This window comes from Gekko japonicus, unplaced genomic scaffold (genome assembly GCF_001447785.1).
Source record: "Gekko japonicus isolate JY-2015 unplaced genomic scaffold, Gekko_japonicus_V1.1 scaffold2135, whole genome shotgun sequence".
NCBI classification, from domain to species: Eukaryota; Metazoa; Chordata; class Lepidosauria; order Squamata; family Gekkonidae; genus Gekko; species Gekko japonicus.
In genome coordinates this window covers 2,188-30,082 of record NW_015174902.1, presented here as the reverse complement: position 1 = coordinate 30,082, position 27,895 = coordinate 2,188, and the positions used below count along the sequence as shown (strand labels likewise).

At 40.0% G+C, this 27,895-nt stretch overlaps 1 protein-coding gene across 1 annotated transcript in view; it reads left to right on the top strand.

Moving 5' to 3' along the window:
* DMXL1 (Dmx like 1) overlaps positions 1 to 23,377 on the top strand; it is a 157,746-nt gene extending 134,369 nt beyond the window's left edge. Inside the window, exons 38-44 of the mRNA XM_015424996.1 lie at positions 8,307 to 8,367; positions 12,490 to 12,617; positions 13,610 to 13,702; positions 15,748 to 15,839; positions 18,496 to 18,548; positions 21,729 to 21,946; positions 22,167 to 23,377. Of these exons, the coding sequence (XP_015280482.1) occupies positions 8,307 to 8,367; positions 12,490 to 12,617; positions 13,610 to 13,702; positions 15,748 to 15,839; positions 18,496 to 18,548; positions 21,729 to 21,946; positions 22,167 to 22,391 (870 nt within the window). The 3' untranslated portion in view covers positions 22,392 to 23,377. The remainder of the gene's footprint in view (positions 1 to 8,306; positions 8,368 to 12,489; positions 12,618 to 13,609; positions 13,703 to 15,747; positions 15,840 to 18,495; positions 18,549 to 21,728; positions 21,947 to 22,166) is intronic.
* Positions 23,378 to 27,895: the final 4,518 nt, after the last annotated feature.

The window sequence follows — 27,895 nt, the reverse complement described above, 5'->3', positions numbered from 1 at the left end:
TTATGCTAATGAAATACTGCTGGGCTTTTTCTACAAAAAAGCCCTGTTTGTAACCATTACATCATTTTTACAGCTACATAAAGTGTGAATAAGAATGATGTACATCAAATTCCTCCACACAGACTTTTTATGAAATACATATCATTTAACCTTGAGTGCCATAAACTATGTAAAAGATCAGTTTCTCAGATAGTAGTATGCTGTGTTACCAGGTGGGTTCTTACTAGCAATATATTTGTTCTGAGAGAGGTCATCCAAAGGGAAAAAATACATGATGTCGAGATGCAGGGATGCTTTTTGTACATTTCTTTGGGAGTAAAGTTGCATTTTACCCTTCAGATTGTGATGGTGGTAGAAAGTTCTGCCAAGTCACAGTTGACTTAAGGCAACCCCATAGGGTACCACACTATAATAGATGGAGATGTGCTTATACTTAAAGTTGAATTTGTAGACATTATATTTATAATTGATCTTTTAAAAAATTATCTTTTGTTTAGAAATGAGCACTGCTAATAATAGAAAATGTTTCTGATGATCTTTGTCATGGTCTCTGTGCTTCACACCCATGGGATTCAGTGCGCCTGCGCTGGATCGATCAGTATTGTAGCAAGCTCTAACGGATTTTTGCGCCCAGACCTCAGGCATGCGCAGGAACCCCCAACCATGTATGCCCAGAGGGATGGGTGCAGACATCCTGCCAGTTCCTTTCTTTCCGCCGTGCTGGGAACAACTTTCCTTGGTCGGTGAGATTGGTAGCTGTTTTTTCCTCAGAAGCTCTTCGGATTTCACTTAGTCTGTTCTCTTCTTCCTTCGCTTCTTTGTTTTTTCTCCTTATATCTAAAAAAAAAATTTTTTTTTTAAAGGGGGAAGTTTACCTCAGCTTGCCCTTCGCCCCCCCACCTCTTATCTCCCCCCCCTTTTTTCTTTGTTTTATTTTAGGGAGAAGAGGTGGGGCTTTTTCAAGCATTGAACTGGGTGCGGCAGTAAACTCGCTCCGCCTGACGGCCACACCCTTTGTATTTTTTGTCTGGGTGAGAGACACCGCCCAGAGTCTTGCCAGCACTGTGCCAAGTTTTCCAATCAAACTAGGAAAAATCGAGTGGCGCGTCTCCGAATAGTGTTACTGGATTCAGCGCACCCTCTTCTGTTGTAGATCCAGACGTGCCGGTGAGACCATCGAGGGCTCCGGCATCAAAGTCCTCGTCCGACATCATCCAGTCGACATCGAAGCGTCCAGCACCAAACAGTCTTCAGCGTCCACTCCCGTAAAAAAGGAGAAATCTGGTAAAGACCACAAGTCCGCCAAAAAGGGTTCCTCTAAGCCGCTGAGGCGGCGAAGTCTGGAAAAGTTGCAGGTTCTGCACTGGGTATTGCCCCTAAGTTGCCCCCCATTTTTACGACTGTATCAGCATCGGAGGCTCCCGTCGCCCCACCAATACCGACCATCCAACTGATGGACTCTCCTATACACCAGCTAGACCATGATACGCTGGCTGACATGCGTCCTTTCTCCGACAATGTGGAAATCCTCAGCCGTCCCTTGGGCAGGGATCATTCTCCCTCTGCTCAGTCATCAGTGTCGCCACTCTCTGAGTTCTGTGTCGCTATCGGTCCAAGTTGGCATCGACAGATCCCGTCCGACACCCAATGTCACCCCCCCCCAGTCTTTTTGCCAAAGATCGGCCTTTCGATATCGACACGGGGCTGATAGGGGCCACTCCCGGAGACGAGAAACTTCACTGTCTCCCAGACACTCCCACTCCAGGAGTAGATTGCCACGGGTTTTTCTGCCCCCACCACCTCCTGCTCTCTCGTGGCATCACTGTCAGATGCGCTATCTCTATGGGACTTATCCACCGGCGTCCATGCCCTGGCTCACGTCAGCAGCTTATTCGGATTGGGATCGTTATTCTAGGCATAGATCACAGTCCCCCCACAGATCGAGACCGACACCCTCTGCGTCTCTTTCTCGTCCTCCCGACCGTCCATCTGAAGACCTTCCTGGACATCGACCAGATCAATATCGACCGGCTAGTCTCCCTATTCCAACTCTGTCGATCCCGCAGCCAACCGGTCAAGCGGAAGCCACTCCTGTACAATTACCAGACCCCGATTCCTCTGATTCCACAGATGAGGATTCTGACACGGGGGTTTCAGATATCCACAGCTCACCTGACCAGCCATCTCCTAAACAGGCAGTGGTTGATGACCAGCCTATACCTCCATCAGAAAACCTAACGTTGTTTAAAGAATGGCCCACTCCCTTGGCCTTTCCGTCGTACAGCCTCAGCCATTGGTTACAGATGCTGTATTTGATGTTGTACAATTAGATTCATTGACAGCTATAGCGTTGCCCATGTCTACAGTCCTGTTACAGACAACTAAAACACCGTGGGATAAACCTTCATCGGCTCCAGTGTCCACACGCCGCATGGACCACATGTACAGCGTCCAGGAAGCAGGAGCGGAATTCTTATTTACCCACCCTCAGCCAAACTCAGTGGTAGTTACTTCCTCATCCAAGTCAAAGAAAACACATTCTGCCCCTTCAGACAGGGAGAGCAGAAAGCTAGATGCATTCGACCGACGGTTCTACTCCACGGGAGCGCTCGGTGTGAAGACCAGAAATTACTTAGCATGTATGAGTAGATATCAATATACCTTATGGGAAAGGCTTTCTGAGATGTTAGCAACCCTTCCTGATGATAAGCGTCAGTTAGCCCGCATCATCCAAAAAGAGGGCATGGTGCTGGCAAAACAACAAATTAATACTTCTAAGCATGCGTTAGACACCTGCTCAAGAACAATGGCTGCAGCCATCGCTCTCTGAAGACACTCCTGGCTACGCAACACCAATTTGCAGTCGGACACCAGGGCGTATGTAGAAGACCTCCCCTTCGATGGCCTTGGTCTTTTCAATAGCACCACACACACCATATTGCAAGATATGGACAAAAGCTACACTACCCGAAAATCTTATCATTACAAATGGCGAAAGTTTTGTACTTCTTTGGAGGATGTTGCCCCTCGAACCACTTCCGCGGGTCTTGAGAAGGTTTTTGAATTCCTTCTGTCTCTCACTGAGTCTGGACTGTCACATTCCTCATTGAAAGTTTATTTGACTGCACTTTCAGCCTAACATGTTCAAGTTGAGGGATGCACACTTTTTTTGCATCCACTTTCTAAAGTTTTTTTAAAGGACTGTTACACCTTTATCCTCCGACAAAATGCCCTGTGGACCCCTGGGACCTTCCCCTGGTAAGAACATAAGAACATAACAGATGCCAATGTTGGATCAGGCCAAAGACCCATCCAGTCCAACACTCTGTATCACACAGTGGCCAGAAATACCAGTGACATCAGGAGGTCCACCAGTGGGGCCAGGACATTAGAAGCCCTCCCACTGTTGACCCCCCAAGCACCAAGATGACAGAGCATCACTTGCCCGAGTCCCTATCTATACCTTGTGGCTAATAGCTACTGATGGACCTCTGCTCCATATGTTTATCTAATTCCCTTTTGAAGCCGTCCATGCTTGTAGCCGCCACCACTTCCTGTGGCAGTGAATTCCAAGTGTTAATCACTCTTTGGGTGAAGAAGTACTTCCTTTTATCCGTTCTAACCCGACCGCTCAGCAATTTCATGGAGTGCCCACGAGTTCTTGTATTGTGAGAAAGGGAGAAAAGCACCTCTTTCTCTACCTGCTCTTTCCCATGCATAATCTTATAAACCTCAATCATGTCACCCCTCAGTCGTCGTTTCTCCAAGCTAAAGAGCTTGGTACTTTCGCAACTCACCAGAAAACCTTTTGAGCCACTCGCGACTTGCGACTTGAAATTCCTGTAGTGGAAAACAGCATTTCTGGTGGCTGTCACTTCGGTGAGGCGAGTGGGGAAAATACTGGCATTCAGACATGATCCTCCTTACCTGTCATTTTTGCCCGACGGCATCCGTCTTGTTTCTGACATCTCGTTCTTGCCAAAGGTAGTGTCAGAGTTTCACCTACATACAGAGGTCTTCCTCCCGGATTTCTTTCCCTCTCCCACATCCCCTGAGGAGAAGCTACTGCACACATTGGACACAAAGTGTGCTCTTCTGTTCTACCTACAGAGAACTCGTGCGACAAGACGTGACTGTCAGCTGTTCGTTTCCTATGCTCCAGCCAAGCTGGGAACTTGCATCACGGCTTAGCATTTGTCAAGGTGTAGGTCTTATCCACCTCTGCTAGCTTATTGCTAAGCAGCCATTGCCTGGCCCTAGCAGGGCTCATTCTACTCGAGCTGTTGCAGCCTCCACTGCTTTCCTCCAGGGAGTTCCCCTACTGGACATTTGCAGAGCCGCTACCTGGGCTTCGCCTAATACGTTCATAAGGCACTACACCCTTGATGTCTGCAAGAACTCTCGTACCAACATGGGATGTCACATCTTACCTTCGGCTTCGCAGTAATGACCTACCAGCACCCTCCTCCAGATAGGCCACTGCTCGCTATTCTCCCATGGGTGTGAAGCACAGAGACCACGTCGAAGATAAACAGGTTGCTTACCTGTAAGTGGTGATCTTCAAATGGTCATCTGTGCATTCACACCTCCTGCCCTCCTTCCCCGCTGCTGTCAGCTTCTATGTTCTCATTGATGTTGATTTGTGGTGGTCTGAAGGAACTGGTGGGATGTCCACGCCCACCCTTCTGGGCATGCATGGTTGGGGGTTCCTGCGCATGCCTGAGGTCTTTTTTATAAAGTAAATGTGGTTGCCTATATTATTTAGGCAGAGAAAAGAATAAATGACATTCTTGCTCTGTTACGTTGACTATGCTCCATTGTGCATTTACATTAATAGAATTCTGTGTGCAGGTTTTCATTGTTTCAGCTGGTTATGTATCTCTGCTATCACTGGTCAGTGGTCACAGACACTGTATAGATGTATGTGTACTCTTGTTCTGCATGAATCAGATTGTTCATGGGTCCACATCAAAGTCTTTTTTTAATAATCTATTTATTGGTTTTCAAGTAAACATACAAACAAACAAACATACAACAATAGAATTCATCATAAATCCCCAATGTACAGTCAACACAGTAACACGTCCAAATAAAACTTGTTCCTCAATTTGAGTAACTCAAAAGTCTTCGCTCATTTCAGACTAGTAAATTTATCCGTTTCAAATATTTGCATATATTTTTAGTCCATTTACTTATTACAAATAATAATTCATAATTAATTTTTGTTTTCTTTAAATAGGTAAGGTTTTACAATGTATACCTTATTACTCTATTTACTCATTCATAACATTCTTTTATTGAACACATACACAGAAAAGAAACCTATTTTCTAACTTAACCATTTTGGAAATCACTTTGTAAATATTAATAAGAAGTGCTAACCATTCTTCATTTCCCTTGTCATTTATTTCTACCTACTACTTTGATATCTCTTTACTTACAACCTTTACCTGGCACTGAGAGGGGGGTTTCCTTTTGTCTTCCAACTCACACATCATTCATTTTTACACTTATCTAGCCAAGACAAATTTTCTAATAACTACGTACCTAACACCAAAATCACCAATAGTTTTCATTTCTTCTTTCTCCTGTTTTCTTATATATTACCTTAACTAATCCATAAGGTATGTAAATATCACCTTATATTTACTTTTACTTTCATTTCCCCCCTTCCTTTTATAAACGCTTAGTTTAAACAATTTTAAATTCCATTTATATTTCCCAACTTCTTAGTATTTTATGAATAAGGTTAATAACTAGAAATACACTACTCCAATATTTAACAAACAGAAAGAAGAAGGGAGTTCCCATATTCCACATCTACCAGATAACCTGTGATGCCAAGTTTTCACATTCAATTAAAAAAAAATTAAAATCCAGGAAAAAGAAACAAAAAACAAAAATATTTCATTTATCAGCAAATTATTCCAACAGCATCCTATTCTAACCAATGCATTGTTATATTCTCGTTTCCCCCTAAAACATATAGTAGGAAAACACAAACTTTCTATCCTTTACATTCTACTTCTAGACTTCAAGTTTCCCCCCACTAATTTTCAAAACATCCTGTTCTAGCAGGTACATTGTTATGTCCTAAGTTTCCCCTTAAACATGCAGTGGAACAAAAACATTCCAACCTCTATCATGTAGCTTAATTTCCCCCTCTAGAAATCTGTAACCTCTTCTTTTTTGCAACCATTTCCACATGTCTAAACTCTCTAAGTGTACTGAATTCTATTTCTAAACTTTCCCCTCTAGTTTTCCTCCAAAATATTTTCACAGTCTTGTAAGCCTTACTAATTTTCCACACAGAACATCTTTTCTTTCCTTTAAGTAATTTGCTCTTTTTTCCTTTTCAATCCCTTTTTCATCTTCTCTATCTTTATGTAATAACGTATTGTTGAGTCTCTTTGGCTGGTCCTTTGGTTAGTATTATTTTGCTCATTAGTCATAGGTAGAGTTTGAATATTCTCTAACACTTTTTCCTCTGTCATCCTCGAAGTTCTGCTCTTTCTGCTGATCTTCCTCGAAACTCTGTCCCATAAACTCCAAATCATCCTTGCTTTCAAGATCCTAATGTTGATCTGCTTTTTTCCAAAGAGATTTTTCAGGGATTCCTCAACCCCTTTCTGTATCCCTTCTAACAATATTGCCCAAAACTGCTCCACAGTCAGCGTTCCAACTTTTGTGTCCTCATTAACCTCCTCCCCTTCGGTTTCCTCTGTAGTCGCCATATTCTCACCTAACTAAACGCTAATTTCCACCTCTTTTATTCTTATTCAAGTGTTCGATTCAAGTAGAAAATTAAAGTGTCACTCATATCACAAGCATCCAATGTAAGTCCTCACCAACTGAATGTTTTCCCCCCAAAGATAAAGGGGTCCACATCAAAGTCTTGAGTAGTTTGTCATGATACATTTTCCCAATCTAGAGAATATTCCCTATCTTTTCTTTTGCTTTCAAAATCTACCCCGGGTTTCCAGTTTTATTACTTTTTCCAACTTTATTATTGAGACCCAGTTATGTTAACTGAGACCCAGAGGTTAACAGTGCTGGATTAGTATCTGGAAGTTCCAGGTTCAAATCAATCAATCAATTCAATCATGCCATAGAAGCTCACTGGGTGATCTTGGACTAGTCACATTCTCTCAGCCTAGCATACCTCACAGGGTTGTTGTGAGGATAAAATGGAGGAGAGGAGAATGGCATAAGCTGCTATGGGTTTCCATGGGGGAGAAAGGCCAGGTATAAATGAATAAAATACAATATTATTGCATTACATTGTTTACATTATTATTACATTACTATGACTTTACATTATTATTATGATTTCCAGTTTCATTACTTTCACATGGGATTGTCATTTGGTATTTGGCTCCTTTTTTCATTTAAGTGGCACTGAGAGAGAGCATAGAGGCTACAAAGGAAGGAATAACATGTAAATGTTTTTAGTGATTATTATTCAGGACATTTATATTATTTCTACCTAGTTAAATAAACACCACTGAGCTCAAACTTTCTCTCAAGGAAATGAGTTGTGCTGTTAGCCACCTAAGCTGTTTGAGCAATAATTGTAGAAGTGCCATATTTTTCAGTAGTTTGATGTTATGGAGAAAGGATGTGCTGCTGCTCAGTATTTATTCCCAGCAATTGATGTATACATAACCTTAACTAATCTATATTGGCATATTGAAGTAAGACACATTACAAATACTTTCATCCAGGTGTGTATCTAAATAAAGGTTTCTGAAAAATATAGATTCCATTATCATATTGTGCAGTTGTAATTCAGTTATTTAATGTCTGTTGAATATGTGCTTATTAAGAGCTATTTAGATCAGTCATGTTCCAAATAATGTCTATAACTCACACTTAACATTTCTGCGATTGATTATATGCAAAACTTAATTCCTTCATTTCCTACTTAATTTTTGAAAAAGTTTGTTTGCCTCTCTCTTACATGCTTCTGCCTGTCTTACTTACCTTACAATATACAGGAATATTCCAATAGATTTAATGGAATCAGAAAGGAATTGACCAGGAAAGAGGTAAGATTGCAGTCTAGAGCATCTCTGTTGAGATCATCCAAACTGTGAAACAAAAGTTTACACACACACGGGTTAACGTTTGATATTAAATATATATTAATGGTGAGGGAAAGATTTCATTGACTTTCATCCATATTTCAGCTCCAAATTCACAAAGGAAAGCAAACATGATAGGATCTTCATTTTGCATCACCAATTACTATAATAAGCTTCTCAGCAATTTTACAGCGTATCTGTTTAATTTCATACTTTTTACAGATGATCAAGAAGGCAATCAGTAATGTCCGAAGAATGGCTTCCCACCCAACACTGCCTTACTGTAAGTATAATACCTTTAGGTCATATTATTGTTTACATTACTGTACTTGACTACTGTATTTATTTAGTTTTAAAATTATGTCCTGCTTCTTCCATTAGTTTGACGAAGCTACTACAAATAGTAATAAAAATACATTGAGCAAAGACTAAATTACATTGGCTTGGACCTGCCTAGCATTTCTGTGACCCAAGGAATCAGGAAAACCCACAGAAATTCAAGGTGGGATCCAAGCCATTAAGACAACCTAATTAAAACAAACAACTTGCAGCAGTTTCAGTCATCTGTCCTTCAGTACAAGTCAACCATAAGGACCATAAAATCAGTAATTATATTTAGTCAAATAACCAGTTAAATAAAATAGTCTTCCTTTTTTTTAACAATATGTTTATTGGGTTTTCAAAATAATAATCATCTATGTCCTACACATTTAAACAAGAACACCATCTAAATACCTAGCCTAGAAATTTTTTACAGCAATTCAGCAGAACATAGAAATTACATTTTTCTTATATCCAGTCCACAGAACAATTCCAAACTGAGTACAAACCAACAATTGAAAATGTTTTTCAAAATATAATTACTTCGTTTGTTAAACAATAATCCTATACTTGTTAATTTTATATTTAGTTTAACAAATTAGCATTCAACATCAGCTTTAGCCTCTCAAGGCAAGTACTAAAGATTCCTATTTACTCCATTCACCTTTAAATTTCTCAATTTTAATATAAATTGAGTTAAAGCTTTCAAATTTTTATACATTTTTAAATTTTGTTTTATTAACTTTTCATTATTCATTATGAGCCTCAATATCGTTCAAATTCATATTACCATCTCAATGGAGCTATTCTCCTACACTGCAGTCTCAATCCATAGCTAGAACCACTACAGTGTCTAAAGAGCAACAATTTTCCATTAACCTTCCTCTTACACATCTTGATCTCTTCAAAAACAAACCTTATATAACTATCAGCAAAAAAAATACAACTTAACTACAAAATTATTATTTGTTCAACATCTACTAAACTCACCTTCAACATCCTATAATTTCATATTATACATACATTAAATGTATTTTTACTAAACTTAAACCCATTTTAATGTTATTAAATTATTGTTTATTTTATGTGCTTTATTACTAACATTTACTAAGACTTAATTATAATAAAACTAAAATTTTAATTTTCCAAAATAATTAAACACCCCTATTATAATCACCACCTTCTAGTTGAAACCTACACATACTTATCACTATGAACTTTAACTTAATCATAATTCATATCAATCCTTACATTGCCAATTCACTCTCATTCAGCCTACACCACCCCTGCTATAACCACCACCTTCTAATTAAAATCTACCAACACTCAGCATTATAAACTTTAAACTAATCTTAAATCCTAACAGTTTTTCAGGGTCAATTCATTCCAGCAAAACCTATCAAACAAAGAGCAACATTTCATCCCTTCCATATAATTTAATTTTCCTCCTGTAAAATCTGCAGTTTATTTTTTTTGTAACAGCATATCTATATGTCTTTTTTCTTTGCAGGTATGGCAATTTATCTTCAACTTCCCCCTTTGCTCTTTCAACCAATCATATTCACATATTACACTGTCCTTTTTAAATTTCCATGCCCGTTGCTTTTTTCCTTTCCTTCTACAATTATCTTCTCTTTTGTAGTATAGTCTTTGCACCTTCCTTTTTAATATTCTTTTCTTCAAATAAGTTAATTTTGTCCTTTTCTTTCCCAAAATTAGGGTTGGTGAGGGTAAAGTCTCAGCATCTGCTTTCTCATCCTAATATTCCAGGTTCTCCATGACGTTTTCTTTATTTTCTTTTTCCAATTGAGGGTTATATGCTTTTTGTGTTAAATTTATACATGCTTCCTCAAAGCCTTTCTTTATTCCTTCTCTCAATATTTTCAAAAATTGTTCAACAGAGATCTCTCCCACTAATGTATTTTCATCAAGTTGTTCCTCCTCCTCCCCTGTTACTAATGCCATTTTTGTTTCCAAATTCAAATTAATTCATTTAAATTCTAAAAGTCATTTCCAATAGAAAGTCATGATTCATCTAGCCAATGTCTACTATAAATCCTTGCCAGAGTGTAGAAATCAGAGTTTCCCTGAGGGCAAAAAACTACATAATTCACTCCCACTCACTCTCCGGCCGCTATTCTTCTCCATTTTGGGAAAGATGTTTCCTAGGTCTTTAACTAGTCATCTTCTTTTCATAAAGCTTCAATTTATACATACTCACAGTTCTTTTCTTAGATTTATCCTTCTGTGGTGCTGTGCTGCTGTATCTTTTCTAAAAGTCCTTTACAAATATAATTAAAAAGAATGGTTGGCTGCGGCTACGTGGAACATGACGTCCATGGTCTCCTCCGCAAGCCTCTCCTGCTTCGGGGCAATAATGGACACCCCCCCGCGTTGCCAGCTACGGGAGGGGCCAGAACAGAGCCCCTTGCTCCCGACCTCTCTCTGGGAGGTCTGGCAGAGTTCTCCCGCCAACTGGGAGGCTCCAAAAGGAGCAGGAAGGGATCGGGCGGCTCGTAGCAAGCCAAGCACCGCCCGTTGCCGTGCCGTGCCGAACCGGAAGTCCAATAAAATAGTCTTTCTTGTAGAAAAGACAAATTTGTTCATACTTCTTCCATGAGGCTGTTCTAGAGAATGGAGGCCATTAAGGTAAAAGACTATTCCTCAATGGAACCTGGTCATACTTGGCAAACTGATGGAATAGTCAGAAAATATTATTGGCTTACATTATAAGAAATGTTTGATGAAATCATTGCAAAGAATGAACAGAAGAAAACTGTGAAGGCAGGATAAAGGTTTCACAATTAAATATTATTTCAAATTAAATGTATGGTGCAGGCGGATTTGTTTATAAAGATTGTGCTGATGAGATAGGTGGTGTCATATCACTGATATTTGGAAGTGCCACCACATTCCTTTCATTCTGCCTTCCATGTATCTTAATGTGCAATAGAGGAAAATGTTAACGATTTCGTTTCTACAAGTGTGTGTGTGTGTGTGTGTAAATTCTTTCACTCTTTTTCTTTTCTGTCTGACTAGACATAGGTCTTCACTGGAGGTGCAGAATCAACTAGGTGGGATTTGTCTTGTGGAATACAACAGGGTTCTATTCTCTCACCCATTCTCTTTAATTATATAATGCCGCTGATTGAGATTGTTCAGAGCTTTGGGGTTGGGTGTCATCAATATGCAGAGGACACCTAGCTCTACATCTCATTGTTTTATTTATTTTATTTGTACCTAGCCCTCCCCACAAAAGCAGGCTTAGGGCGGCTTACACTGGTTAATATATAAATAACAGTTAAAATCCACATAAAATCATCTAAAAACAGTTCAATTATAAATAATTCATAAACAATTCATAAAGTGCTGGCAATGTTTAATTAGTTGCTTAAGATGGCGTACTGTAAGAGTACATACAAAGATCTAACATCTCATTGATTTTCCTAATACAAGCAGAGACACAGGCTAGATGTCAAAGCCAAGGGCCAGGGCTCTATAATTGAGATTGTTGGTGGTAATAGTTGAAAGCCTGGTGGAAGAGCTCTGTCTTGCAGACCCTGCGGAACTGTAAAAGATCCCGCAGGACCCTGATCTCTTCCAGGAGCTCATTCCACCAGTATGGACCCGCCACTGAGAAGCCCCTGGCCCTGGTAGTAGCAAGTGTGGCCTCCTTGGGATCCAGGAGGGTCAGTCGATTTTGAGACCCCAACTGTAGTGCTTTCTGGGGTATGTATGGGGAAAGGCGGTCCCTCAGTTATGTCATACCCTAGCCACATAGGGCTTTAAAGGTAACAACCAGCACCTTGAAGCAAATTCGGTATGCTATTGACAGCCAGTGGAATGTCTTCAGCACAGGCTGAATGTGCTCCCACCTGGGGAGGCCCATCAGAAACCTGGCTGCAGCTTCCGAATTTGCGACAAGGGCAGCCCCGTGTAGAGACCATGACCATCGGACCCACATATTTGAAGGACCATCTCCTTCCATATGTCTCTGTGCTCCAAGTATGATCTTCAGGCACCCATTTGTTGGCTAGTTCACCACTTAGATAAATATATTGTTGTTTCTTATTTTCTTTTGCAGACTTGACAGGTGCTCAGGATGGTAGTGTGAGAATGTTTGAATGGGGCCATTCTCAGCAAATTACATGTTTCCGGTCTGGTGGCAACTCTAGGATTACGCGGATGAGATTCAATTATCAGGGCAATAAGGTAATGTACCACAGTCTCTTACAAAATAAAAGGCTGGTTTGTTCCATTGTCACAGGAGTCATACAGATCACACTATTGCAAAGTATTGTAAAATCAAATAAAAAGTAGCTGTTAAGGAAAATCCTTGTGTTTTTTGTTTAAATCGGATATATCACTAGCTGTATCATCCTATGCAGTTAGCTATCTTACTGATTTTAACGTGGTACATAACTTGTTCAGTATCTACAAAACAGTTAAATTGTCAGCTCTAATAGCCAAAATGGCCTGAAGCAAAAGTCATGTTACACCAATGCAGCAATGCCCAGACTTCTTTAGAAATCATAACAGGTGTGTAAAGAAACTGGAGAGAGAATACATGAGTTCCGTGTTGACACAACTATCAGCACAGAAAATCTTGCTATGAACAAGAACAAAGTTTCCTACTAGGTTTAGGTCTTAGCCTAGATTTTGACAGTAGGTGCCAACACTTGGCATATAACTTTCTCAGGTCAGAAGATAACAGCTGGTCGTAAAGATGCTGTAACATACTGCAGAAGCAAATGAGCATTTTAAATCCCCATATTTCTAACAAGGTACCAGAAACAAAAATTAAGTGATCTGTAGAAGAAAATCTGTGGATTTTTATGTAGGAGAGTTTGTTGAAGCAGATTGGGAGATTTAAAATAAAACATGTTGGTAACATTTTTGGTGAAAGTGAAGCAATTTTTATTATCTTTTCATCTGACATGTAATGAAATCTGAAGCTCAGTGAGAACTCAAAATATGCATGTAGAACTTCCACACAAGCATAAACTTTAAAATTCACTTCAGTGTAATTGAGGGGTTTATGGTTAATGGTTAACGTAATATGGAAGTAAGGCTTTTGCTTTGTGTGTTGGCAAATGCTAAATATGAAGGTGTAAGGCTGTATATATTAATATAGTTTTTCATCCTGGCATATATGTGGTGTTTTTGTTTATGAAAGAAATAACTCTGTTTTTCAAACTTTGCAGTTTGGGATTGTTGATGCTGATGGATATATAAGTCTGTATCAGACAAACTGGAAAAGTTCCTTACATACAGGAAGCACACCCAAACCATATTTGGTGAGCTAGAAAAAGAAAAAAAGTTGTTCTTTAATTATAACACTTTCTTTTTAGTGTTGTGTTTTAGCCAGGACTATAGCGTTTGTCCATATTTTAATTACTGAAAGCTGCTTTGGGAGCCAAACCTTAGCTGGAAAATAGGGAATGATGAAGATGGCCTAATCCCACAGGTACTTTTAGGTAGAGCTTATAGGGCCTTAAATCCCTGCTGCTCCTATTATATAAGTGGTTGAAAAAATGCAGAGAAATCATATGAGACTTCAACCTCTGCATTTTTTCAACCAATTATATAGTAAGAGCAGCAGAGATTTAAGGCTGTATAAGCACTACCTAAAACTACTTGTGTGAGTGTACTCTTTTCATTTTCAGTAGGACAAGGGAGCCCAAAGTATCTACAAACAGACTTATTTTTCTGCTGGAGGTGCTCACCCCAAATATTTAACATTTTCAACAAGTTTTGAGGATCATACAAAATCTGTGCTCCTGTCATGATCCGATTAGTTTCTGAACACTGTAGGGAGAGAGTATGGTACAGTAGTAGACTTTGGCTTGAACATAGAAATACCCCTGTTGAATCAGACCAGTGGCCCATCTAGACCAGCCTTATGTTTCATACAGTAGCCAACCATTTCCTATAGAGGGCCAACACTAGGGCATAGAGGCTAAGGCTTCTGCTGATGTAGCTTCCTGGTTTACTGTCTCTGAATGTGGTAGTTCCCTTTAGTTACCGTGACTAATAGCCTTACCTTCCAAAAATCTGTCTAATCCCCTTTTAAAGTTGTCTATGGCTGTGGCCATCACATAGGCTTCCCAGACCCCCAGTCCAGGTGAGAGATCCTCTGATTTTCAGGCCTCTTCCTGCTGCCGGCCAGCTGGCCAGTGGGGGAAGCCCCGCCCTAAATAGCAATGTTGCCCGGTGATGTCCCTGACACGGTGATGTCATCGCATCAGTGACATCAAGCAGAGACATTCTGCTTTTAGGGCAAAACTCTGGTTTGAGCCCAATTTTAACCATAGAGTTTGCTCAAAAAACAGAGCATCATCGCTAACGTGATGATGTCAATTGTGTGTGATGTCATTGTGTATGGGACGTCACCACCCAACTCCCGGACTGCCCCCAAATCCCTCCGCTGGTGTGACCATCGCACCTGACAGCCCTACCATCACGGGCAGCATATGCCACGTTTTAACCACTCACTGTGTAAAGAATTTCATTTGCATCTAAATTGCACTGTAGCCCCATCCAACTGCAGACCCCCCTCCCTCATGTCATCCTTCAGTCTCTGCTGTCCCCCAGGAGCAGCATTTTTTAGAGATCAGTGGCCTGTAGTGGGAGGGGGAGATAGGAAAGCTCCATTCTTCCATTGGAAAATTTATTCTGAATCAAATTCTGTGTTTTATATTGAGTTGCTAGATTTCCAATTAAGAGATCTTTTGGAATTCTGAATAGACAGTACTGAACTGTAAGGATCCATAGTCTGACACAGCAGGCAATATCATAAGTTCATACAGCCAAGGTGGAATTGTGCTTTTGTAACATCAGTTCCCCAGTCCCCACCTGAATCTACTTTCAAATGTAAATAATGGTGCATCTTGAGTGTCTGTTCTTCAAAAAAAGTCAAAAGTCCTTGGATGTGCCTATAGTAGCTCTTTGATTCCCAGCCACTCTTAGAACTGGCTTCTTTAAATAGCTGAAGAACAAAGTTTAAGTCCAGTGGCATCTTTAAGACTGACAAAGTTTAATTAAGACCAATAACGTTTAATTTCATGCACATGAAAGTTTAATTTCATGCACAAGCTTATAGCCAGAATTAAAGGTGCCACTGGACTCAAACCTTATTCTGTTGCTTCAAACCAACATGGCTACCCACCTGAACCTTAGATAGTAAAAGTTTCCTATTAAGAAAGAACTTCTGGTTATTGATTATAAGTAATTATTTATAAAATAATTCTTTATAAAACGAATGATTATTTATAAAATAAAATCCTATGTTCATTTGTTTTCCACATCTTTTAATTACTAATTGTGTTCTGTAATTTTCCAGACTTGGCAATGCCATAACAAAACAGCCAATGATTTTGTTTTCATAAGTTCTTCATCTTTGATAGCCACAGCTGGGCAATCTACTGACAACAGGTACTAAAAACTTGTTTCACGATTATAGTGGGTAGACATGGTTTATTTGAGAAAACTACTGGTTAATTTGTACTGGACTGTGGTTGTCTTCTAAGAATTTATCCATTTGATTTTTTTACTTCTGTTATGATTTTGTATTTCTACTTCATCTGTTTATTTGTACAGCAGATCTAAGGGCTGTGTAAAATAAGATGTTAAAACACACGTGACTCAACCAAGGATAATTGTGGCTCCAGTTATCCTTGGTTTGTTCTACATTCACTGGAGTAAATTCAGATAGAAAACATACTCCAGAGTTGCATCCAAACAACTGCCTGTGGAAGGCCCTAGCAGAAATGTATTTTCCCTGCATCATCCAGTAGCCCCCTTTAACTCCGGAAAAATGATGCCTGGAATAATGGAATCTACCTGGACAAAAAATTATATGGGATGGGTTGGGGTATAGTTGGATGGGGCTCTTTTCTCTAACTTTGTAGAGCTCTGCTTACAGTAGAGGGAGAAGAGGTCACTTCATCTTATTCCCCTTCCTTATAGTAGTGCCCCCCCCCCCAGCTAATATGGCCTTTTGTACTTGAATTGATATTTGTCTGTAACAAAGCAATGTATTGTAAATAAATACTTCATAGAGAGGGAGATATTCTTAATCTCTCCAACTGGGAGCTGGGATTCCTGTGAGAGCGACAAAATTTTTAGAATTTGAGAAAATTGAATTTGAACAGCCATCTGAGTGGAGGAGGTAGATGTTACAACATAGACCAAGAGTAACAAATTCATATGGACTAGATTTGGTGTACATCATATTTTTTCACACCCAGGATTACCTGTTTGGGGAAATGGCAACAGTAGTTTTTTTAGTTCCCTCCCTTCCAAGCACCCTCCAACAGTAGCATTACTTCCTCATTTAAATTGTCTGGGTTTTTCAGCTGCTTATTTATCCTTGTTTAATCTGTCTACCTTTTTTTTAATCTGTCACTTATTGAAGTAATTTTTACTGCTGCTGGCTTCCTTGTTTGAATGTTGCTATTGCTTATATTTGTTGTTTATTGATTATAACTTATGTATGGGTCTCTTTTACTTCAATACTACGTGCCATCCAGTCCCCATTGCCCACACTTCCACATCTTGCCTTTGACCAGTGCCACCAGTGCATATTACGCCAAGTTCCGTCCTCCTCCATCTAGACCAAAAATCCTGGAGCTCTCATGTGCCCCAAAATCTGAACCCTCTCCCACATGGGATTGCTTGCCCTCCACTCCTGCTAACTTAAAGGTTTCTCTCATTCAAATCCTCCACTATGCCACTACTTTTAGTTGCAAATGCGGACTAATTGTAAATCCCATGCTTGTGCTGCTTAGGGTTGCCAGCTTTGGGTTGGGAAATACCTGAAGATTTTGGGGATGGAGCCTGAGGAGGGCAGGGTTTGGGGAGGGACTTCAGTGGGGTATAGTGCCATAGATCCCACCTTCCAAAGCATACATTTTCTCCAGGTGAACTGATACCTATCCCTTAGAGATCAGTTGTAATAGCAGGAGATCTCCAGCCACCATCTGGAAGCTGGCAACCCTATGCTGCTCTGATACAATCCCCTGCACTCTCTTCTGTAGTCTTCACATTGACACCCATGCTACAAATGCAAATGAAGATGTGGGAAGCAACACCAAGGGCATCTGCTTCATAGTTCTGAAGATAGTTCAGTATATTGCAGACCACATTAGGAAGCCTGTAGAGATTAAGGCTTCTGGCCTGTACATTTAGCAGTTGAAGGATAAACTGTTCAAATATGTACTAACATACATATTTGCCAATAACACACCTTAATTTTTCATTTACTTGCCATGACTGCAATCCAGCAAATCCACTTGAAAGCACACATGACTTTTGTCTTGTCTTGTTCCGTAGTGACAGCCAAGTTTTGCTACACTTCAAATTATTTTTATGCTTCTTTGATGGTTAAATTAAGTATGACATGAGTGATCTGTGATTAAGATCTCCCACTTTTCCCCCCGTGCATTAATTGTCCCATGGAGCTGTTTAGAAAATTTGGGAAATGTGCTTTTACCCAGCAGAAACCTCCCCTTCTCTCCACCCGAAGCTGCAAATTAGCTATGAACCAATAGTTCATCATCATGTCTTCAGTACAGTCCCAAACGGGACTGCATACACACAGGCTGGCTGCAGAGAATAGATCCGCAAGCTTCCAACTGTTTTTACAGCTAGGAGTTCTCCCCTCCAGCTGAGAGCTGGAACTTTCCCACCTAAACAGTCATGTGATGGAGGCAGGGAGAGTGCTCCTTCCTCAATTCTTTCTTCAACATGGAGAAAGGACAGAAGTATTCCAGCTGTGAGTTTTTTGTTGATTTTCTCCTGCCCGTTGTCTTTGTGAGTGGAAAATGGCTTTATGTTAAAAAAAATGCCTCCAGTGAGAATTAAAGATGGCTCAAAATGATGAGCACAAGGAATGTGTTCTCTGTCTGGGTGATGGACAGTTGTCCAACATAACGCTTCCTCAGATCTAAGGCCAGGCATGATAGGGCTTCAAGACTTCTCATTCATAAATGTATTGGTAAATCAGTCCACAGTTTGTATGAAATTGTTTAAAGCTAGTGATTATTTCTTAGTTTAGAAGTAACATCCTTGATTATTTTTATCTTTTTAGAAATATTTGTCTGTGGGATACTTTGGTTGCACCTTCTAGTAGCTTAGTGCACGGTAAGTTTAAATGTATGAGTTAGTATTTATATGGATAAAATTTTAAGGTTTTTAAAAACTTTTTAAAAATCATGATGATGATACCCAGATGGCTGCCTGCATTGTTCATTAACGTGGGAAACAAAGTTCTTGCGTCTTGGGGGGGGGGCAGGTATGTTCCAATACACTGCTACTACTTTTTAAATATAAAGTCAATATAATTGAAGAAGAGTTGGTTTTATACCCCACTCTTCACTACCCAAAGGAGTCTTGGAGTAGCTTACAATTGCCTTCCCTTCCTCTCCCCACATCAGACACCCTGTGAGGTAGGTGGGGCTGAGAGAGCTCTGAGAGAACTTTGACTGACCCAAGGTCACCCAGCTGGCTTCTTGTGGAGGAGTGAGGAATCAAACCCAGTTCTCCAGATTAGAGTCTGCCGCTCTTAACCAGTACACCAAACTGGCCATAAGATGGGGACAGTTGTGCTGAAATTAGTGGGCAGCCTCCTGTAAGGATAATTCTCCAGCAATTAAGTAAAACCAATGTTAAAATATTTGATTTTTGTCTACCATTTTAGTGGAAAAGGGCTTCTCCACATGGATATGCTGCATAACAAGCACAAAAACCTGCTGTGTAGGGAGGGAAAATCTAGTAACTACCCCTGCTGTCTTGTGTGTGATGTCTCTTCTTCTTAGCAGTGGAAGGGGAAACTATAAAACTCAGTGGGCCCTCCCATTCCTACCCTGCCCACCTAACACATAATTAATGTCTTCTATAGCTTTCTGGAAGAAGAGCTGTGTTTACAATTCTGCGAACTGGAACGAAACATTGAAAATCTGGTCTTAGTCTCACCAGTTCTGCATAAACACTGAATACTTCATTTTAACTGACATGGAATATCCATATGTTAAATATGTGTGGGATGTTGCTTAAGTGCAAGAGAGTATCAGAGGAGTTAGCTTCAATGATGAGATCTTATAAATCGGGATATGAAAAAGAGAAGATTTTTCTCTGAACTTTGTTCTGTAACTGACAGTTTTGTAGTATTGGATACTTTTGGCAAACCTCTACCAGACATCTGATCTCACCTTAGCTTTAGGCAAAGTGATTTTATTCAGTATACCATCTCCTATTCAATACGTAATTAAACATCAATGTATCTAATTCTCTGCATGGCCAAATTGGGGATATTGTAGCCACGAGCAGACAAGATAGATCTTTCTGCAAACATGAGAAAAGGCCCCAGGCTAGCAGACAAATCTGAAACCGAAAAATAAATAGAGGGTTAACCCCCGCCCAATAGTAAAAGCAGCACCCATAGCAGTAATGAAGGAATTACCCTCTGAGTGGTAGTTAAGGTGTTTGTTAGGCAACCACGATAGTATTACCAGACTTCAAGAGATTTCTGTCAGTAAAGGCGGAGGGAGGGAGGGAGGACCCTTTCCAGGGCTGTTTTGTCCTTTGAGGGAGGACTCATCAGGGCTGGGCATAGCAGCAACCACAGGGCAACTTGATACCATCTGACTTGCATGACTCACCTAGGCTCAGCTGCTTGCTACTGTTCAACAGCAGCTGTCTCACAAAAGCCAGCGAGTTATAGTGGTTAGAGTTTCAGACTAGGTTCTAAAAGACCCAGCTTCCAATGCCCACTCTGCCATGGAAGTATACTGGGTGACCTTGGGCCAGTTATATATCCTCAACCTAACCTACTTCACAGAGATGTTGCGGGGATAAAATGGAGGAGAGCAGAATGATGGAAGCTTCTTTGGGTCCCCATTGTGGAGAAAGGTGGGATACAAATGAAGAAAATAATAAATATTATGGAAGATGACAGGTAGATATGTTGGTGGGTGGGTAGGAAAGGAGGGAATGGTGAGGATATGGGGACTGCCAGGAGAAAGAAAAGAAAAAATAATGGGAGTGGATACAGGTGAACTGCCCTCCACAAGTCTTTGCATATTCCCCAACACACATTTAGGTCCAGCTATGTGTGGCCCAGCAGCTAGCAATGCTCCCTCTAAGCTGTGGAGTCTTGTGAGCAAAAATTCTACTTTGTGAGCTACTGGCATTAAAGCTGTGAGCCAGCCATTTGGTTACTGCATAAATTAGTCTGCTCTGGAGCCATCCTTTCTGAGCAAAGACAAAAATGTCTGAGCCGGAGGCTAAAAAACTGTGAGCCAGCTCACACTAACTCAGCTTAGAGGGAACACTGGCAGCTAGTACTGTGCAACTCAGCCATAATTCTCACAGGTGGGGGGGGGGAATGGGGAGCAAAAAATGAGATGCCCCCCTATAAATTTTTGCTGGTAATATATTCCCGCTTCCCATAGATGGCTCCTTTTGCAGATCAAAAGTCCTGCACAGTGGGAGGCACCCAGGACTAGGGGAGATTTCTGCAAATCTGGAGGGAGCCCAGCTTTAAAAAAATGGAGATCAATGTTTGCAAAAGCAAAGATATTGTAAATTTTGAAAAACCTGAATATTGTGAGAAATCAGCTGCCATACTGAGGTCGCTAGGCAACCCAGTACAACATCACTGAAGCCTCCTGACTTGGCTACAGTGTTCTGTAGAATTTGCTGATAGGACCCTTTACCAAACATTGGGTGAATGTTGCTTCACCCAGTGCTTGGGAGTGGGCTCCTTAGCCTTTGAGCAATCCCATAGAACACTCCATGTGACACAAGAGGCATTATCAGTATTGTATGGCATTGTCTCCCAACTCAAAATTGCAGTTCAGATCACTAGGCAATCTCATAATTTCTTAACAGCCATTTGTGGTTGCTAGGCAGCCCCAAGTAAGATTGTGGAGTCCCCCTCCCCACCTTACTGAAAATCTTTGGAAATTGCAGGACAGTTTAAAAAACTTTGAGTGGTAGGACATTCACCTGATCCTTTGTAAAAGACCATGCAAGATTTTAATTGATGCAGGGGGGCTCAGTGATGTAGTCTGGGGGTTGATTTGCAAACTCAGAAGTCATGACAAGAAGGTGGATGAAGGAAAATAGTGGAGCCAGAACAGGAGAGAAAAAAGCTCAGGGGTGTGGATGAGGGGGGAAGAAAAGAGGGGATAGGGGGCAGAAGTAGATCTAGAGGAAGGGGAAAGTAAGGTAAAAGGAGGAGTTGTAGTGGCTAGTGGGGGAGGGAAATAAGGCTTGCCCAGCCCACAAGTCTTCACAGGTTCCCTGCTTCTTGGATTTCAGCTTTTACCTGTCATGATACTGGAGCAACTGTCTTAGCATATGCCCCCAAACATCAGCTGTTAATATCAGGGGGCAGAAAAGGCTATACCTGTATAATTGATCTTCGCCAAAAGCAACAACGACAGCTTTTCCAGAGTCATGATTCTCCAGTTAAAGCAATTGCTGTGGATCCAACAGAAGACTATTTTGTCACAGGATCTGCTGAAGGGAATATAAAGGTAATGTTTCACTTAGCTATTTGTAAATGTAATTTTTCCTGTTCATTATAGCATTGCCACCTATTTCTAGCATCTTAATTTTTTCCTGTTTCTTCATTATGTGAGTTTTGATGATCATGAAATAATTTTAATAGGACCAGTACAGATCATGAATGAACAAACGGTAATGCCTTTGTAAAAAGAAAACTCTTTAAAAGAAAACATTTTCCTTCTTTTAAAGGTATGGAGTCTGTCTAACGTCGGTCTTCTTCATACTTTTATCAACGAACATTCTCGACAGTCTATTTTCAGAAATCTTGGGACAGGTGTCATGCAGATTGAGACAGGACCAGCAAATCACATATTCTCATGTGGAGCTGATGGGACAGTAAAGATGCGAATCTTGCCTGATCGATTTAGCTCATTCAGTGAAGTGTTGAAAAATGATGTAAAACTCATGGTCTAATGTGGTGTTATCTCTGTATTTTCCATGGAAAATATTTTAAAAGCAGTTGACAGATGTAAAGTATGATGATTGTTCAGCTAGCATCACAGTGACATTTCCCACTGTTTATATTTATTTCTTGGAGCTTTAGTCCTTGATGCACTGATGCCTTAAAGGTTAACAAGTTCCTTCTAGTATTTTGCGTAAAGAATCTTAGAAGATTCTGTAAACATTTATAATATGCATGTTGCTGAAGTGTTCTTAATTTGTGATAATGCCTCATCCCGTGTAGGTAGGTGGACATGGGTCTTTTCCTTTACTTTTCTGTAAAGACACATGGAAGTCTTATGATGTCATGTCTTAGTCTGATAAACAGAACTTTGGTTGCCAGAGTCCTGCTTCAAGTTGGCTGTGAATATGGTTTGCCTTAGTGTAAAACAAACTCTCACCTCTGAAGCAGATTCCCATGCTATAATGGGAGTTGCTGGTGGAGGCATTTTGTAAGGCATCCTTACAGTTGAGTCACCATCACTACCTAATTCCTGGAATCCTAGTTTATCATTGTTACAGTTTGAATTCTGTCTACAGATCTGAGACCCGAAAAGATAAACCTTGTTTTGGGACTTTCCATGCTTGAATTGCTGCCATAAGGATGGCAGAATCACCCTTAAACCAAGAGATATACAGAATATATATATTTTTAACTCTGAGCCCGTTTTCAAAATATGCAAATATTGTGTGAATACTTTCCTCATAAAACTATATAAGGATGATATTAAAATTTTCATACACACAGCTTTAGTGTTAATAGGAAGAGTTATCAGAATGTTTGGCATAGGATACCGGATCTTTCTTTTGTAAGGTTATGTGTGTTTAAATGTAAGTAAGATTATAGGAAGCAGATAAATAATACTATTTACTCTTAACAATGAATTTGTTTCATTGAGTCCAAAGATGCTGATTTTTCCCCAGCACATAGTATTTAGCTTTGTAATTATCTTTCTGAAGCAAACAAATTTTAAAAGACTGCAAAAGAAAATAACTATTATTGTAGTGTGTTGAATATATTATAGATTTATAAATGAAAAAATCAAAGGTATATTGAAGTAAAGATTTTGATGTTTCTTTTTTGCCAAAATGTAAAATTGTATAATTGTATACATTAACTGTTTTGACAAAAATATACAAATGCACAAAGCCTTCAACATTTTCTATGTGCGAAAATCAGTTGATGTAACTGTTTTTAGTTACACTTTTACTTTAGAAGTGCAAAAAGCCTGGAAAATGTATAAACTAGATAAGAAACTGTTTACTCAAATGCAAATTATAAACTTTTTGGTACAATATTTTGTGAAAAAAGGAACATTATTTCATGTAAAGTTAACTTGTTTGGGAATGGATGGTGTAAATAAAATGGAACGGCCTGAATAATGAACTTGGTAATATTCTCAGAACATTAATTGTAAAGGTTTAATTTTGCATTTTGTACATTTTATATCATTTTAAATCTACTTTTAGCACATTTCTATGGAGCATGTGGTGGACAGGTGTCTTTATACATTTAATTTGATTTTAATTTTTTTCCAATAACATGCACTAGTATTCTTAAAGAACAAGAGCAGTGAAGTATTTCACAGAACCAGCAATGGTTTTTGATGCAATTAATCTTTATTATTTTTCCTCTGCATTACTTGCAAAGTAAAAGGGCCACGGTGGCTCAGAGGTTAAGACATTGAACTGCAGACTGGAAGGTCGGTAGCTCAGCAGTTTGCGACTCAATGCCACATGATGGAGTGAGCTCCTGTCTCTGGCCCCAGCTCCTGCCAGCCTAGCAGTTCGAAAGCAAGAAATTGCAAGTAGATAAATAGGTACCGCTTCGGTGGGAAGGTAACAGCGTTCCATGCACCTCGGTGTTTAGTCATGCTGGCCACATAACCACGGAAAAGTCCTTGGACAGAGCTGGAAACGGAGATGAACACTACCCCCTAGAGTCGGATTCAACTGGCTTTTGAGCAACGGAAACCTTGACTTTTACTTGTAAAGTAATCAAGATTCAGAGTTTTAAGATATAGTGCTTAAGGTGATTCTGATAATAATCATGTGGGTGATTCTGATAATAGCCCTATTGTGTTCACATACCTGGTGGACCTGAGTTTCATAATCTGCTTCTGAAACTTGTTGCAGCAGCAGGTAGTTGCTAAACTGTGGCAAGCCTCCATTGTAGAGCCAATGCAAACTTGTTAACAATTATGATACGCTCGGGATTCAGAAAAATGTTACTAGCATTGTAGTCAGGTAACAAATGTTTTGAATTGATTCCACACTACAGATCTTTTATGCTGCTCAGGCATTCATTTCCCACATTTAGCTGTAAGATTGTAAATGTTGGTGCTGTAACCATTTTATTCCTTTAAAGTCACTGATTGTGTAAGCTGTCACCTTCATCTTAAATTCAAGACAGATGTGGGTAGATGCATTTCAACATTTATGGTATTTTATGTTTGAGTTGCACGAATGTTTTAATCAAGAATGCTCCTAAGCAAGTAATAATTTTATAGTCTTGGCTAAACAAACAATCAAACAGAGGCTCTGCATTCCAAAATGAAATTCTAGGAGTACTAAGCAAACTGAAAACTAACAAGTTTTGAGGTCCAGAAGCCAAAGGGATATTGAGGAACTAAAATATGAAATTGTTGCTCTATATGCAACTTGTCACTAAAATCAGCCACTGCCAGAGGACTGGAAAGTGGCAAATATCACACAAATCTTTGAAAAGAGGTCCAGAGGGGATTACAGGCCAGTTAGCCTACAGTCTGTTCTAGGTAAATAAGTAGAAACTGTTGTTAAATATAGAGCTACCTACATCGAGGAAAAAAGCCTGCTGATGGAGAATCTGCATGGCTTCTGCAAAGTAGTGTACTGCCTCACCAACCTTTTTGAAGTTCTTCAAGCAGATTTAATAGCTTGTTGAAGAGGATGAGCCAGTAGATGTTCTGAGGCTTTTAACAAGGTACTTCCCCAAAGGTTCCTGAGTAATCTTAGCAGCCATGAGATAAGTGAACAGGCCCTCTTATGAATTAAAAATTGGTTAAATAAGAAGCAGAGAATATGAATAAATGGACAATTCTTGCAGTAGAGGGGAGTAAACAGTGGAGTCCCACAAGGATCAGTGTTGAGACCTGTGCTATTTAATTCATAAATGATTTAGAACTAGGGGTGAACAATGTACTGGCCAAATTGGCAGATGATGCCAAATTATTCAGAATGGTGAAAACCAAACCGGATTGAAGAACTACAGGAATTTAAATTTGGCGAGAGAGCAACAATAAAGCAACGAAGTTTAAAATTAGTGAGTATAAGGTGATGTACTTTGGAACAAAAATCCTAACTTTACATATATGCTGATGGGTTCTGAACTGGCTGAGAGCAAGACTGAAAGAGAAATTGGGGTTATAATGGATAGCTATGAAAATGTCGACATGAAGGGCAGCAGTGGTGACAAAGACAAAGTCCATCCTGGGGTTTATTAGGAAAGAGATTGCAAAATGTCCAGTTGACATTGACAGGGAGGTTGTGGAGAGGCACCTGGCTGCACTGGATGAATACATATCCCCTTGGCCAGATGGTGTGCACCCAAGAGTGCTCAAAGAACTTTCTAATGAACTTGCAGAACCTCTGTCCATCATCTTCAAGGCCTCCTGGAAAACTGGGGATCTGCCACAAGATTGGAGAAGAACAAATGTTACCTCAATCTTTAAGAAAGGGAAGAGGGATGACCCAGGAAACTACAGGCCAGTCAGTCTGACTTCTGTTGCTGGGAAGATATTAGAGCAGATTTTAAAGGGACTGTAAACATCTGAAGGACCACTTAGTGAAGTCAGCATGGGGAAGTCCGGGGAAGTCAGCATGGTTTTGTCCCCAACATCTTGTCAGACCAACCTAATTTCCTTCTTTGATCGTGTGACGAGCTTACTGGATCATGGGAATTCTGTTGATGTGATTTACCTGGATTTCAGTAAAGCTTTTGATAAGGTTCCCCATGACATTCTGATGGGCAAACTGGAAGACTGTGGACTGGACTATAGAATTTGGTGGATAGGGAACTGGATAGAGGACCACACCCAAAGAGTGGTGGTCAATGGTGTTTCATCAGATTGGAGGGAGGTGTCCAGTGGGGTGCTGCAGGGCTCGGTTTGGGGCCTAGTACTTTTCAATATTTTTATAAATGATCTGGATGGGTAGAAGGGCTACTCATTAAATTTGCTGATGATACCAAATTGGAAGGAGTAGCAAACACCCAAGAAGATAGAGTTAAAATTCAACAAGACCTGAATACTCCGGAGAGTGGGCAGTTGTAAACAGGATGCAATTCAAGAAAGATAAATGCACAGTGTTACATCAGGGCCACAAAAACGTCAAACACAAATACTGGATGGGGGATATGTTTCTGCGGAATAGTTTATGTGTAAGAGATCTTGCAAATAAAATGCAAGTCTGTGATCAGGCAGTCAAAAAGGGAATATGAGGAGCATATAGCAAAAAACATAAAGACCAACAATAAAACTTTCTTCAAATTAGAAGCAGGAAACCACCTAGGGAGGCAGTGGGGCCCTTGGATGACGAAGGGGTAAAAGGAGTACTGAAGGATGATAGGGAAATGGCTGAGAAGCTGAATGCATTTTTTGCCTCTGTCTTCACTGTGAAAGATGAGAAGTGCTTTCCTACTCCAGAACCGCTGATTTCGGGAGAGGTGTTGAAAGACCTGAGTCAGATTGAGGTGCCAAGAGAGGAGGTCCTACGACTGATAGACAACTTAAAATCTAATAAATCACCAGGCCCGAATGGCATACATCAAAGATTTCTAAAAGAACTCAAATGTGAACTTGTGGATCTCCTGACAAAAATATGTAATCTTTCATTAAAATTTGCCTCCACTCCTGAGGATTGGAAGATAGCTAATGTCACTCCCATCTTTAAAAAGGGTTCCAAAGGAGATCCAGGAAATTACAGGCCAGTCGGACGTCAAAACCAGGTACCGTATTTTTTGGACCATAAGACTCACTTTTTCTTCCAAAAAAAGTGAGAGGAAAAGTGAGTGCGTCTTATGGACCGAAGGTTTAGAATATTTTTTTCCCTGTTTTCCTCCTTTAAAAACTAGGTGCGTCTTAAGGTCAGGTGCGTCTTATGGTCCGAAAAATACGGTATATAATATATATACATACACACACACACACATATATGTATGTATATGTGTGTGTGTGTGTATATATATATGTATGTGTGTATGTATATATGTGTGTGTGTATGTATGTATGTATGTATGTATATACACATACACACACACACACATACATAAACCCTAACAACAGAGCATTGACAGCTTAAAGTCACACTTTCCAGACTAAAATAGAGTTGAAAGATCAACACCTTCACATACACAAAAAAACCACCTGGGTGAAGAGAAACATGAAGAAGAAGAAGAGGAAGAGGAAGAAGAAGAGGAGGAGGAGGAGGAGGAGGAGGAG